This window comes from Macaca nemestrina, chromosome 4 (assembly GCF_043159975.1).
Source record: "Macaca nemestrina isolate mMacNem1 chromosome 4, mMacNem.hap1, whole genome shotgun sequence".
NCBI lineage: Eukaryota > Metazoa > Chordata > Mammalia > Primates > Cercopithecidae > Macaca > Macaca nemestrina.
In genome coordinates, this window is record NC_092128.1 from 106,925,402 (window position 1) to 106,941,648 (window position 16,247).

Here is a 16,247-nt window from a genome sequence, read left to right on the forward strand (position 1 = left end):
ATTCTTTTCTTTTAACTGAAATTTTGATAAGAATTAGCAGAGAGTTTAAGATTATGTTTTCTGACAGTGATGATAATAATCGCAAGAGCAAACAGTATGTAAAATGCTAGGCATTGCAAATATTTTTTATTTTAATGTAAATTTTTTTATTCTAATAGCTTTTAATTCTTATAATCTTGAGATATAAACTACTTTTATCTTCATTTTATAGAAGAGGGAAACTGGGTTCATAGAGGCTAATAAACCTGTTCTGGTTAGCCAGCTCAAATTCAAATCCCAATGGTTTCACTTTAGAGCTCTTAATTCCTATGACCTGCCTGATGATTTTTTTGTTTTTGTTTTTGTTTTTGAGACAGAGTCTCACTGTGTTGCCCAGGCTGGAGTGCAGTGGCATGATCTTGGGTCACTGCAACCTCCACCTTGCAGGTTCAAGCAATTCTCCTGCCTCAGCCTCCCGAGTGGCTGGGATTACAGGTGCACACCATCACACCCAGCTAATTTTTTTTTTTTTTTTTTTTTGAGACGGAGTCTTGCTCTGTCGCCCAGGCTGGAGTGCAGTGGTGCCATCTTGTCTCACTGCAAGCTCCGCCTCCCAGGTTCACGCCATTCTCCTGCCTCAGCCTCCCGAGTAGCTGGGACTACAGGTGCCCACCACAATGCCTGGCTAATTTTTTTTGTATTTTTAATAGTAGAGACGGGGTTTTTACTGTGTTAGCCAGGATGGTCTCAATCTCCTGACCTCGTGATCTGCCCGCCTTGGCCTCCCAAAATGCTGGGATTACAGACGTGAGCCACCGCCCCTGGCCATTTTTGTATTTTTAGTAGAGACAGGCTTTCGCCATGTTGTCCAGGCTGGTCTTGAACTCCTGACCTCAGGTGATCCACCTGCCTCGGCCTCCCGAAGTGCTGGGATTATAGACGTGAGCCACCTCGCCCGGCCACCTGATGTTTTTTGGCACATAGCATAGTCTATGGTATCAATCAATACCTATTTATTTTAGTAGTGGTGAGGTAAGAGATAGGACTTGACTTCAGATGTGGGACTTGGACACTGAACAAGATTGAGAAATGACAACAACAAAGAAATAAGAAATTAAAAAAAAAAAATTGAGGACTAGCTAAAACAGGGCCTAGGGGTAAGCAGCTTTCCAGTGACATGCCCACCAGTGTGCCATGTCAATTTATCATCGCCATGGCAACACCCAGGCGTTACCACCCCTTTCCATGGCAATGACCCAAAAGTTACTATCCCTTCCCTAGATATTTCTTCATAAGCTGCTGCTTAATGTGCATGCAATTAAGAGTAGGTATAAATATGACTGTAAAACTGCCCTAAACTGCTACTCTCTGCCCTGCTCTGCACAGGGAATCAAGAGAGCTATTACATTGCCTCTTCGATAAAGCTGTTTTTTTTTTTTTTTTTTTTTTTTGAGATGGAGTCTTGCCCTGTTGCCCAGGCCAGAGTGCAGTGGCACAATCTTGGCCCACTGCAACTTCTGCCTCCCAGGTTCAAGTGATTCTCCTGCCTCAGCCTCCCGAGTAGCGGGGATTACAGGTGCATGCCACCACACCCAGCTAATTTTTTGTATTTTTAGTAGAGACGAGGTTTCACTATGTTGGCCAGGCTGGTCTCGAACTCCTGACCTCAGGTGATCCGCCTGCCTCAGCCTCCCAAAGTGCTGGGATGTGAGCCACCACATCCTGCCTGCACCTAGATTATAATATTAGCCTTCTAACTGTTCTTCCTGCTTCAAACCTCTGCCCTGTCCAGTCCCTCCTCAATTCTCACACCAGCGTGATTTTTCTAAAACACTTGCCTGCTTCTGCTTTAAACTCTCCCAGGACCTCCCCATCAACTGATTAAATTCCAATCTGGACCTGCTGCTTTTTCAAACGTATCTCTTTATTTTGACACATTCAGAATGGAAAAAAAAAAATGTAACTCTTGCTTTTCTACTGCTTGCTTTAAACACCAGAATAGGATCTACTTATACACACACTCTGCTCATGTTACTTACCTCTGCTTTCCATACATTTCTGTTTTTCTGACTAGATTATCTCCATTCTCTGAAGCCAGTTGTCCTTTAGAGTCCAGCTTAAGGAGTCTCTTCCTCCAGAAAAGCCTCCCTGACCCCCTGCAATATCCTTTATATACCTCTGTTATTTTCCCTAGAATAAGCACTGTCCTATCAGCAGATGACAGTTTTATTGTCATGTTTTAGGAATGGGCTTAATAAGACCTCTAGCTCTTGTGACTATACTCTGTGGTGCATGCCTGTAATCCCAGCTACTCGGGAGGCTGAGGCAGGAGAATCTCTTGAACCCAGGAGGCGGAGGTTGCAGTGAGCCGAGATCGTGCTATTACATTCCAGCCTGGGCAACAAGAGCAAAACTCTTTCTTAAAAAATAAAATAAAGTAAAATATAATCTAGTTGCAAAGAGTGAAGGACTGTGGAAATGAAGAGAAGAAGCTGGATTTGAGAGATATAGGAAACAGACTCTAGGACCTAATGACTGGATGGTGGAGGATGAGGGAGAAGGGAGGAAGAGGTCAGATTCCTGGCCCCAGTGACTGGATAGTTAGCGATGTCTTTTCCTAAGATGAGGAGGAATATGTTCAGGGCAATTTCACCTTCAGATATGTTATTTGGGATATCTGGGCGAGCCAAATGGAGGTATTTGGTAGTTGGAAGACTGTGAAGGATAAGCCAGGAAGGACAGTAGAGAATGATGTCACAAATAGAAAGCGAGTGATATATTTTAGAGATGTCAAGAAATACAAAGCCTGCAAAGTGTGAACTGGCATCTAGTGACAATGACAAAACCAACTTCAGGGCAGTGGTACAGGCAGAAGTTCAGTTGAGTGAGTTAAGTGGTGAGTGAATATTGTGTAGGGAAAGAGGGCCAGTAGTTAAAGAGGATGTATATCAATGAGGGGATGTTTATTTTTTTTTGAGACGGCCTCGCCTCATCGCTCAGGCTGGAGTGCAGTGGTAACGCTCTCAGCTCGCTGCAACCTCCTCCACCTCCCAGGCTCTAGCGATCCTCCCACCTCAGTGTCCCAAGTAGCTGGGACTAAAGGCGCAACACCAAGCCCAGCTAAGTTTTGCATTTTTTATAGAGACGGGATTTTGCCATGTTGCCAAGGCTGGTCTCGAAGTCCTGAGTTCAAGCAATCCACCCTCCTTGGCCTCCCAAAGTGGTGGGATTACAGGCGTGAGCCCGCCACTCCTTGCCAGGATGTATATTTGTTTGTTTATGAGAGGGAGTCTTGCTCTGTCACCGAGGCTAGAGTGCAATGGCACAATCTTGGCTCACTGCAACCTCCACCTCCTGGGTTCAAGCAATTCCTCTGCCTCAGCCTCCCGAATAGCTGAGATTATAGGCACCCGTCACCGCGTGTGGCTAATTTTGTGTTTTAGTAGAGACGGAGTTTCACCATGTCAATTAGGCTGGTCTCGAACTCCTGACCTCAAATGATCTGCCTGCCTCGGCCTCCCAAAGTGCTGGGATTACAGGCTTGGGCCCTTCGCGCCTTGCCGGTATGTTTATTTCTAAGGTGAGAGAAACTTGAGAATCCAGTAGTCTCCCCACTTATCTGCTGGGTATATGTTCCACGACCACCAGTGGACGTCTGAAACCTCAGACAGTACGGAACCCGATTGCCATCATTCATACCATCTTTCTGTGCATCTTCCACCTGGAAATGTAATGCCTTTTCCATCTTAACTAAACACTTACACACACTGTGGCCATAACTTTCGCAGTTTGAGGTACGACAGCAAAACTCCATGAATTTCTTTTATCTTCCTCACAATTTCATGGATAGAAGATTCATTTTTACCATAGATCTTAGCAACCTCAGCATATTTTCTTTCCTTATTAAGTCGAGAACTTTCACCTTTTGACTTCGAGAAAGCACTTTACGGCTTCTCTTAGGCGTATCCGAATTGCCAGCATCACTGCTACTGCTCTTGTGCTTTGGGGACATTATTAGGGCAGATAAAGGCTACTTGAACACAAGCACTGCATCCTCCAGTAGTCGATCTGATAACCAAGATGGCTACAAAGTGATTATGGGGCGGTGGCATCTACAGTGTGGATATGCTGGACAAAGGATTCATATCCTGGTCAGATGGTGCAAGATTTCATCATGCTACTCAGAACAGTGTGCAGTTTAAAACTTATGAATTGTTTATTTCTGGAATTTTCCATTTAATATTTTTAGACAACAGTTGACTGCTGGTAAGGAAACTGGGAACGTGAAACTGAAGATAAGGGTTGGGCTACTGTATGGTCATATACCACATATTGATGTTTTGGTCAGTGGTAGACTGCATATACAATGGTAGTCTCATAAGATTATAATGTACTTTTAATGTGCTTTTTCTATATTTAGATGTTTGCTTCCCATTGTGGTACAGTTGCCTGCAGTATTCAGTAGAGTAACATGCTGTACAGGTTTTTAGCCTAGGAGCAATAGGTTTTACCACATATCCTAACTATATAGTAGACTACACCATGTTTGTGGAAGTGCTCTCTGTGATGTACACATAACAAAATCACCTCATGATGCATTTCTCAGAATGTATCCCCATTGTTAAACAACTCATAACTGTGTTTATGTGCAGAGAAGAGTTTGTAGAGAAGGAGGGGGCTTATTTCGAGCAAGATCCCTGAGAAGGTTTTGGAGGTGCAGAACTGAAAATTCAGCAGAAGTAGAAGCTTTGGACAGGAGGAATTCCTCTTTCCTTGATTGAATTTGTGGAGTAGGAACTGTTGTGAACCTTGGATTCCCTATATACATGCCCTAGGGAAGGCCTAGATTCTTCGTCAGTTAAATATCACTATTTGGGATTTCTCTCCAAATGAAGTAACTATCCAGGAAAACATTTGGTTGTTTTTGATTTGATCTAACCCTGTGCTACCCAATACAGAAGACACTAGCCATATGTGGATGTTTAAGTTAATTAAAATGAAATGAAATGAAATGTCATTTATCAGCTGCTCTAGCCACATTTCAAGTGTTCATTAGTCACAAGTGGCTAATGGTTACAGCATTATTGCTGCTGTACAGCAATAGTCTAATCCATTTTTAAAACAAAAAGTTTCTGTGAGATACATAATTTTAAATTGTGCAATGTTATATATAACACCATGAATTCATTCTAAAAATATAGCCTTTCTTCTTCATGATCCATCGAAAAATGGAAAAAATAGGTATAATAGGTTTTTTTTAAATGTTGGATTTAATATCATTTGATTTAAAAAGATAATGTCAAATTTAAATATCTTGATAGTTTCATGCATGCTAGAACTTTTCACTGGTTCTTAAACCTATTAATCTCATTTAAAAATTCTGCATAGAGTGATCCTGGTTTTTACATAAATATTACTCTTAAACGTGGTTTTTAACTCTTTTCTGAAAACATTTTCAGATGATATTCCTGAAAGCTCACTCTTCTCACCAATGCCGTCAGAGGAAAAGGCTGCTTCCCCTCCCAAACCACCACTTTCAAATGCCTCAGCAGCTCCAGTTGGGAGAAGGGGCCGTCTGGCCAACCTTGCTGCAACTATTTGCTCCTGGGAAGATGATGTAAATCACTCATTTGCAAAACAAAACAGTGTACAAGAACAGCCTGGTACCACTTGTTTATCCAAATTTTCCTCTGCAAGTGGAGCATCTGCTAGGATCAATAGCAGCAGTGTTAAGCAGGAAGCTACATGCTGTTCCCAAAGGGATGGTGATGGCTCTTTGAATAAAGCCCCATCCTCAAGTGCTGATGATGCAGCTTTGGTTAATGCCTCAATTTCCAGCTCTGTGGTAAGTCAATATCATTTTGGTCTTTGGAAGCCTTTTCTTTTTTTTGTTATGAGTGGTATAATACATCTGTGTGTATGTACAGGTGGATGGGTGGATATGTGTTTTATAATAGGTGCATAGTGAGTTTATATGTATTTGTAAGATAGCAGTTTCTTAGAAAGTGAAAATCGTTAAGTTGGGTACCCTATCCCAAGATCAATTAGCAGTTGACAGCTGAAGTTATACTAATTTGATGCAAATCCAGTCTATAATGGAATGATAGAGCCTCTTCTTAGTCATTAAGGAGAGCACTGAAAATTAAGTCCTCTGTTATAATGCTTTAAATATATATATATGAGAAATTTATATAAATTTATCAAATATTTTTGAAAAGATGTATAACAAATTAGTAGCTATAGTTGCCTCCGGGAAGGCAAATTGCCAAACAGGGTATGATACTTTCACCGTATATCCTTTTGAAATGTTTGAAACTTTTACTTTGTGCATGTATTACCTCAACAGTTTTCAAAAAACAATCTTAAATAAAAAGGAAAAATAATTTTGTGTTTCTGACCATTGTCTTTTAGTGTACAGCTAGGCTTTAGAATCAGACCTGCATTGAATCCTAGCTCTACCACATAATTAGAAGTGTGACTTTGGACAAGGTGCTTAATATTGCAAGGCTTTATTTTTCTGTATGTAAAATAGGAAAAAAAAGATTATTTGGAGGGTTAATAAGAGTCATAAAACACTTAGCACAGTACCTGGCTATGTATAAGTACTTAATTTATTAACCATCAAGTACATGATACTATTTTGTTAAATTTTTATTGACTTAATTAAAATGTAATTTGGTCTAATATGGTTAAAAATTTGATAAAGGTATTAGTGCAATAATATGAATAAAACTTTTTTTTAAAATAGTGATCGTACTGCTAATACTTAATTACCCATGAATACATTATGCAGACTAACCCACATATTATAATTTAAATGATAGCATTTTTTAAGTTGGGTATTTTTCCCAAATCTTTCATATTTGTTTGATCTATTAGAGAGCAAAATCATTTCATTTTCATAAATCTTACATAAAGGCTATCAAGTAAATAGGACTTGAATTGTTTTGTTATAGGATTACTTTTAGATATTGTGAATGTTGTTTACCCTAGGCGTTTTCATGTTTCAGAAACCTACTTCTTCTCCAGTGAAATCTACTACATCTATCACTGATGCTAAAAGTTGTGAGGGACAAAATCCTGAACTTCCAAAAACTCCTATTAGTCCTCTGAAAACGGAGGTATCGAAACCAATTGTGAAGTCAACTTTACCCCAGACAGTTCCGTCCAAAGGAGAACTAAATAGAGAAATTTGTCTGCAATCTCAATCTAAAGACAAATCTACAACACCAGGTTACGTATTTATAAAAAATTTAAAATTATTGCTGACTATATTCAGGATATCTATTCTCAACATTTTAAATATCCAGTTGTGAATGGTACAGCAATGGTTTGCCAGGGCCAGTGCCTGAATGTTCCAAATGAGACCTCAGCTTTAGTTGATTCAATGAATATTTATTAATGTAGACTAGCCTATTTACTGGTCAAATGACTTAATATGTTACATTTTAACAGTTTAAACATGCTTTTTCCAGGATGATCTTGCTAGATTTTATTTTCTATATTTTTTGATTCAGACAAAGCATATTTAACTGGAAATCACAGTTTAGGGGCATAATGGAGAAACATTCTTGTAGCCAAGGGTGCAGAGCAGTGCTTCTCAATCTTGAGTATGAAGGCACCTCTAATAGCAGAGAGAAGTGAATGTGCATATGAATGACTCCACCTCTAATTTTATTTATTAAATTGATAAATGGTAGAAATATTTGAAAAAATTGCTGTTTATTGGTAAATAATATATATATTTTGGAAGTACATTTGATGATTTAATATATTCATATAATTTGTAAATATCAAATCAGTGTAATGAGGATATCCATCACCTTAAATACTTGTCTTTATGCTAGAAACATTTGAATTCTTCTCTTGTAGCTATTTTGAAGTATACAATAGATTATTGTAAACTATAGCACCCTACTGATCTATCAAACACTGGGTCTTTTTTGTTCTGCCAAACTGTATATTTGTACTCATTAATCAACCTCTCTTCATCCCCCAATTATATCTATCTGTGTATATATTGTGTGTGAGCATTTACATATAAAAGTTCAAAATTTCTTGCCATAGTAAACTGATACTCCAGGAAATGCCATATTTATCTTGTGGTGATTTATATCTTCTGGCACACTTCCACATGCTGTTAATTGAGAAACACAGGACTAAAATATATGGTAATCGAGTTTATTCTGAACTGTGTTCATTTTCATTGGAAAGACTTTTAATTCTAAGGTTTAACTTTCTGAAAATACAACCTCTGCAGAAACTATAGTTCATCATAAAGGGGCAGTAAACAGAAATGAGAGTGGGGAAGCGGTTATGGGCTAGGTAGAAATCAGCAATTTCCAGTTGAGCTGGAATGAGAATTAGAAACAATAGCAAGATCCCCAGATGGAATAGGACTAGTTAGTCCCAATTTTCTAAAGACTCAACGCTTAGATAAGAAGCATGTGTTTTAATTGTTCTTGACTACTGGATATACCCAGAATCACATTTCCAGGGTTTCAGAGATATTTATTTTAGATACTTCACTGCATTCTTAATGGACTGTAGTTTGGAATATGGCCTGAAGTAGTAATAAGTGACAGGTGAAGTCCTCAAATTATGGCCATGGCTCAAATTCTACTCTTTGCTTGTTTTTGCAAATAAAGTTTTATTGGAGCACAGTCACACCCATTTACTTACATATTGTCTGTGGTTGCTTTCATTCTGTAATGCAGACCAGAATAATTGTGACAGAGGCCATATGGCCCACAAAGCTCAAAATATTTAGTGCCTGGCCCTTTACAGGAAAATATATGCTAATCTCTGATATAGATAAGCCTATTTTTATGTAATACAACCTTAGAATCCTCTTGATGGGAGTGATATATGCCCCATTTGCCCTATTTTAAATTTACTTCATACTGTTTCAAATGAGTGCTGTGGAGTTTTTTGTTTTGTTTTGTTTTGCTGTTTTTGTTTTTGAGACAGGGTCTCACTTTGTCACCCAGGATGGAGTGCAGTGAGTGGCATGATCTCAGCTCACTGCAGCCTCAACCTCCCAGATTCAAGCAATCCTCCTGCCTCAGCCCACCAAGTAGCTGGGATTATAGGCATGCCACTACACCTGGCTAATTTTTGTATTTTTTTATAGAGATGGGGTTCCTCCATGTTGCTCGGGCTGGTCTCGAACTCCTGAGCTCAAGAGATCCACCTGCCTCGGTCTCCCAGAGTACTAGGATTACAGGTGTGAGCCACCGTGCCCAACCGAATACTATTTTAAGATACTGTAAAATCAAGGTGTCCTTTTGATAAAATGAATAATCTCTAGTTTTCCTTCTGAAGGAGAAAAAGGAAAAATTCCCTTATTTTCATGTTAGGCTTCCTAAAAGCAAGATAAAATAAATTGACTATAGAAATGTAAGTTATTGGAAGTTACCATGGCCAGCACACTTGGTGATGAAGGTAGATTTATTAATATATATACAGTTAATTTCTAATTATTTAAATTCTGGTTGTTCAGTTTGGGAGTTTTCTAAGCCTTACTGCTCTCTCCTCATTCTACCTTTTTAAAATTATTATTATTTTTTAAATAACTGAATTCTATGAGTAGGTTTTAGGGCATGTACTTAAATAGAATAGTAAAGTAAACTTTTTAAAATTTTGAAGTATTTTTATAGTTTACTTTGTGAATGAATATTCCTGATAAAATCAAAGCATTTTGAAGCTGTAATGTAGTTTAGAACTTTTTCCATAGAAATCATAATAATTTTTTATTTTGAATAGCCTCCAAAAATGTGTGTGTTTTCTGTAGGAGGAGCAGGAATTAAGCCTTTCCTGGAACGCTTTGGAGAGCGTTGTCAAGAACACAGCAAAGAAAGTCCAGCTCGTAGCACACCCCATAGAACCCCTATTATTACTCCAAATACAAAGGCCATCCAAGAAAGATTATTCAAGCAAGACACATCTTCATCTACTACCCATTTAGCACAACAGCTCAAGCAGGTATGATGTACTGTATTTAACATTATTCATCACATGATACCTGCATATAACCTAGAAATCAAAATGGGTTCTGATGCCAGTCTTTTTGACTGAGATAAGTAGCATCTTGATTTTGTTTCACTAATTTCAGACAAGAGCGGGCACATTCAGGGTGGTATGGCCGTAGACAGTATCACTCATTTCAAGTTAGAAATATTGTCATGAATTCCATGTGTATTGTGAACTTTTTAAACTGCCAACTGTTTAAACCTTTTAAACAGTTTAAAACTGAAAACAAGGAAAATTTTAGTAGTGTTTGGATGTTAAACATGGTACTGGCTCCTGTGTAAAATACAGCTTTTGATGGGTTTAGGAACGTCAAAAAGAACTAGCATGTCTTCGTGGCCGATTTGACAAGGGCAATATATGGAGTGCAGAAAAAGGCGGAAACTCAAAAAGCAAACAACTAGAAACCAAACAGGTAATGTAAACAAGAAATATAAAAGCGGACGTGGTCCCCAAATAGTATTGGGGTCTAATTTGTAGTTCTGTATTGGCAAATAATTCTTTATAGACTTTTCTGTTCCAATTAACTCTGTCACTTTTTGCCTATAAATCCCTTAAATGTGCAAGCAATTCTGCTTTTCTTGTGATATTTTCTATTTCAGTGGAACTCTTCACCATATTCATTGATGACCTTAAAATCAAATTTTATGAAAATTATTTTCATCATTCATTTGATTTCAGAGTCTACTTAACTTTCCACTTAGATGCTGGTTCTGAAATATTTCTGAGAATCTACTTTTCTCATTGATGACTGTATACTTTTCCCTACACACCATGTCTTTAGACTATCTGGGATCCTTTCAGTCACCACACACCTCCCAGATTGCTCTTTATTCTGGTCAAGGTTCGTTAATCAGCCTTCAACAAAATCTCTACGATGTAAGCTGTGTTCTGTTTCATTTACGTGTCTTCAAAGTACTGTGTTAGGATATGTTTTTAAGCTAATAGAATTGTATTTACAGTGGGGACTAATAGAAAGTAAAACAACAGTAAATTTAACCAGTATTCTTTGAGAGAGATCTACTTGACTGATTTATCAGTTCACTTGCTTAACAAATCACATTTCCCAGAGTTCTGATCTCAACCTTTTTTTCTCAGTTGCTCTGGAATATCTCTTCCCTGTCCACATACCTAGATTCCGATAAGCACTGAAATGCTGATGATGTTCAGCTCCACTGTGCTGATCTCTCTCCTGAGCTCTAGGTGTGGTTGGCTAGCAGAGCCTGCTATGCTTTGCTATAGTATCTTCCCCTTGTAGTCTGTCTTCTCTTGTTGGTTTACTCTATACCTCATCATCTAAAACAATCTGGAAGTTCTTCCTTGGATTCTTCCTCTTGTTTACGGTGTCTTCCCATCTTCTTGCCCCAGCACACATATGCATAAACACACACGTGCAGCGATTAGTTTTCTAAATCTGTCACCAACCTGCCTCGTCTTCTATATTTTCCTCTGCTATTACCAAAGTTACTGCCGTAGCTTTATACTGAACACCCTGCTTCTAGTGTCGCTACTCTCCAATCCACCTTACCAGTTGCTGCCAGAGAAATATATATATATATATAAAATTTTTTTTTTTGAAACGGAGTTTCACTCCTGTTGCCCAGACTGGAGTACGGGGCGTGATCCTGGCTCACCGCAACCTCTGTCTCCCAGGTTCAAGTGATTCTTCTGCCTCAGCCTCCTGAGTAGCTGAGATTACAGGTGCGTGCCATAATGCCTGACTAATTTTGTATTTTTAGTAGAGACGGAGTTTCTCCATGTTGGTCAGGCTGGTCTTGAACTCCTAACCTCAGGTGATCCGCCCGCCCCAGCCTCCCAAAGTGCTGGGGTTACAGGCATGAGCCACTGCACCCGGCTGAGAAATATTTTTAAAAGTTGCATATTCATGTATTCACTTGCTTAAAATCTTGGAGTGCTCCCCATAGTTGTCATCAGAAAAATTCACAAACTGCTTGGCTTGACATATAGAATGATTCCTCACCTGACGCCTCCCCACTGCTCCTCCACAGGTATGTGTCAGTCCTGCCATGCAGGCTATTTGCAGTTTCTCAAATATACCTATGTTTTTGTTTTTTGTTTTTTTTGAGATGGAGTCTCGCTCTGTCGCCCAGGCTGGAGCGCAGTGGCGCGATCTCGGCTCACTGCAAGCTCCACTTCCCAGGTTCATGCCATTCTCCTGCCTCAGCCTCCCAAGTATCTGGGACTACAGGCTCCTGCCACCATGCCCGGCTAATTTTTTGTATTTTTAGTAGAGATGGGGTTTCACCGTGTTATCCAGGATGGTCTCAATCTCCTGACCTCATGATCCGCCCGCCTCGGCCTCCCAAAGTGCTGGGATTACAGGTGTGAGCCATCGCACCCGGCCAAATATGCCATGTTTTCACATCTCTCTGCCTTTGACTTCTGTTATCTGTCAGGAATATCTCCCTGGTGAGCTCACACTTCATTAAGAATAGGTCAAACATTAATCCCCTCTGGGAATTCTTCCTTGGCCCTTTTCTCAAAGAGTCCCACTTTTTTTACCCATGTCATCCTGTGTATACCTCAACTAGAATATTTATCTTCCCATGAATGTTGTAAGTTTGCATTCCACCACTGCCTATGGGAGTCTTCTCTACCTGTGTTCTTAGTGCTTGACTCAGAGTTAGGAGCTCAACAAACTTGTATTTGAAGGAAGGAAGAAATATACTTGCTGATCTTTCCCATCAGCATATAACAAGCTATTATCTGCCATCTGAAAACAAAAACAACTCTCGGGACCCCGTTCCCCTCCTTTTCTTTGCCTCCTTTTCATGCAGACTCTTCTACAAGTTATTTCTACTTGTTGCTTTCAGGTTTCCTCCTTCTCTCTAGAACTCTCTGCTTAAGCTTTGCTATCACTCCTTCCACAGAGTCAGTATCCTTATCACATTTGTCAGTGATCTTCACCTACTAATCAATTTTCAGTTGATTAGTAGCATTTGACATTGTCGATCACTCTTCTATTGGGAGTGCCTTCTTCACCTGGTTGCCAGCATATCATATTCTCATGGCTTTCCGCCTGTGTCTAGAAAGTATAGAGCAGGGTTCTTAAAGTATTTTGTACTAAATAATTCCCAATAAACCTGTGAAATTCCTCCCAGAAAGTTGCACATATAAGAGCTAGGAGGAAAATGCAGTTGAAGGCAGTGTTTTTAAAGTCAAGGGGCTGGGTGCGGTGGCTCATGCCTGTAATCCCAGCACTTTGGGAGGCTGAGGCAGGTGGATCACTTGAAGTCAGGAGTTTGAGACCACCCCGGCCAACATGGTAAAAACCCATCTCTACTAAAAATACAAAAAAAATTAGCCAGGCATGGTGGCGGGTGCCTGTAATCCCAGCTACTCAGGAGACTGAGATGGGAGAATCCCTTGAACACAGGAGACGGAGGTTTCAGTGAGCCGAGATTGCACCACTGCACTCCAGCCCAGGCGATAGTGTGAGACTCTGTCTCAAAAAAAAGAGAAATAAAGTCAAGGGAAGAAAGAAAACTTTTGAGAAGGAAGGAGTGGTTGGTATTGTCATGTTTCAAATGTGGGATAAGCCAAATCCACTGGGTTTTGAAGTGAGAAGTTTGCTGTAACGTGGCAAAGAGCAGTGTTAGTGAAGAGGTGAAGGTGGCATGCAGGTGGTGCTGAGTGGAGGAGGGAACGGGCATGAGGAGCAGGGCCAATGAGTGCAGGCATTTCTTAGAAGAAGTTTGGTCCTAGTGGAGGGGAGAAAGGAGGTAGTGACTAGAGGAGATGAAGAAAAGTATGGTTTGTATGTGTTTTGTCCTTTCTAAGACCTAAGTCAATTTGTGTGATGGGATAAGGGGTGACAATTAATGGGATGAGGTGAGAATGGATGAACTCAGCACAGTGAAGGGAACAGAACTGATGAGGACAATCTCCTGTGATGAAAAGGAAAGAGGAAAGTAGCATGTAGGTATGCTGGTAGTCTTAGAGCTATGAGAGCAAACACTGATGGGCTTTCTGCTGAAACCTCCTGTTTCATTCATCCTTAGGAAAGGGAAGGTGACAGGGAAATAGTGTGGAGGAAAGAAGAGAGAGCTGACTCAGACATAGGAAGAATAGGGGGTAGTGTTGAGACTTAGTTGAGATGAGACCATACGTTTTGTAGTGGAACCATTTGATAATTTACTATGCTTTTAGTGTTTTTTAAACATTTTTGCGTATTTTTTTAATCCACTCATCTTCACACTAATTACATTGCTTTTACACATCCAAAGCTGCTTCTAACTTGAGAGACTATTAATAAGTCTGGAACTAGACCTGGAACAAGAGTACCTGGGTTTGTATACTGGCTCTGCCAGTCACTAACTGTGTGCAAGATACTTAACTTTTTTGTGTCTTAGCTCTCTCATCTGTAAAATGGAGATACTAGTACCTAACGTAGAGGGTTATTGGGAAGATTAAGTGAGGCAATAGATATAAGGTGCTTAGAAAGGTGGCTGGCACATATTGAGCTCTGTGTAAGTATTAGCTGCCTTTATCTTTACTCTTATTTGATGATTTCTACTATGACTTTATTCATAAAGTCTTCTTTTATTTCTTTGATGAAATAATCTGTACAACAATATAGTCTTTAAACACGCAAAAAAAAAATAGTGAATGTTCCTCTTAAATAACCTTGCTAATGAATAAAAAGACTCAGATGAGGGAAAGATTTCTTCTCTTCTTTCGTTACCTTCTGATCTGTTTTTGTCCTTGTTTTCTCTTGCTCCTGCCCTCTGGGTAACTGATAGTTAAATGGAATCCTGATGTGTAGGAGCTGTCGCCAGATGTTATAGGTGTGGGTTTAGATAAGGGGTGATATAGGGGTGGGTGTTTTTCCCTTGTATGGCTTTCACTTTGTTTTTGTTGTTATTTTGTTTTATTTTACCAAATACCCAGACTTCATGGAGAGGCTTTCACTTTTATTGGCTTATCTAAAACTGCGCCCTGATGTGAATTTTTGTTCTTTCTTGCCACCTCCTCTCCAAAAGAGATTTTACATACTGAGAATTACCAAGAATGTGAACTAGCACTGAGGACTTGTTGTGTTCTAAACAAGACTGGGCCTATTCACACACACTGTTTCTTTTGTTCTAAGGAAACTTATACAGAGTAATATTTAATAATAATCTTGTTTCATTTAATAACATAGAAATAAAATCTATAGTTTTGAGAAATGAAATTTACTTTTTCATTTGCTTTTTGCAGGAAACTCACTGTCAGAGCACTCCCCTCAAAAAACACCAAGGTGTTTCAAAAACTCAGTCACTTCCAGTAACAGAAAAGGTGACAGAAAACCAGACACCAGCCAAAATTTCCAGTACAGAACCTACAGGTCAGTGTTTCTGGATTGTTCATGGTTAGTATGTAGAAACTCAAATGATTTTTGTGTGTTGATTTTGTATTCTGTAACTTTGCTGGATTTGTTCAACGGTTTTTTGGGGAATCTTTAGGGTTTTCTTTCTTTTTTTGTTTTTCTTTGAGATGGAGTCTCGCCTTGTCACCCACGCTGGAGTGCAATGGTGCAATCTCAGCTCACTGCAACCCCCGCCTCCTGGGTTCAAACGATTCTCCTGTCTCAGCCTCCCGAGTAGCTGGGATTACAGGTGCCTGCCACCACGCCAAGCTAATTTTTGTATTTTTAGTACAGACGGGGTTTCACCATGTCGGCCAGGCTGGTCTGAAACTCCTGACCTCATGATCCGCTTGCCTCGGCCTCCCAAAGTACTGGGATTATGGGGGTGAGCCACTGCGCTCAGACCAGGGTTTTCTACATATATGGTCATGTGATCTGTGAATAGAGATAATTTTACTTCTTCCTTTCTAATTCAGGTGCCTTTTATTTTCTTGCATAATTGCTCTGGCTGGGACTTTCAATGCTGTGTTGAATAGAAGTCATTAAAACAGGCATCTTTGTCTTGTTCCTCATCTTAGAGGAAAAGCTTTTAATCCTTCACTGTTGAGTATAATGTTAGCTGAGGGCTTTTCATATATGGCCTTTGTTATGTTGTGTACCTTCCTTCTATTCCTAGTTTGTTTTGTTTTGTTTTGTTTTGTTTTTTGAGATGGAGTCTTGCTCTGTCGCCCAGGCTTGAGTGCAGTGGTGCGATCTTGGCTCACTGCAAGCTCCGCCTCCCGGGTTCACTCCATTCTCCTGCCTCAGCCTCCTGAGTAGCTGGGACTACAGGTACCCGCCCCACGCCTGGCTAATTTCTTTTTGTATTTTT

At 39.8% G+C, this 16,247-nt stretch overlaps 1 protein-coding gene across 4 annotated transcripts in view; it reads left to right on the forward strand.

Moving 5' to 3' along the window:
- Positions 1-16,247, forward strand: part of LOC105475869 (anillin, actin binding protein) — a 64,730-nt gene that overhangs the window by 11,404 nt on the left and 37,079 nt on the right. For all 4 annotated transcript variants that reach the window (XM_011731424.3, XM_011731422.3, XM_011731425.3 and 1 more), the window contains exons 4-8: positions 5,439-5,824; positions 6,990-7,212; positions 9,773-9,963; positions 10,316-10,423; positions 15,229-15,355. In XM_011731424.3, the coding sequence (XP_011729726.2) occupies positions 5,439-5,824; positions 6,990-7,212; positions 9,773-9,963; positions 10,316-10,423; positions 15,229-15,355 (1,035 nt within the window). The remainder of the gene's footprint in view (positions 1-5,438; positions 5,825-6,989; positions 7,213-9,772; positions 9,964-10,315; positions 10,424-15,228; positions 15,356-16,247) is intronic.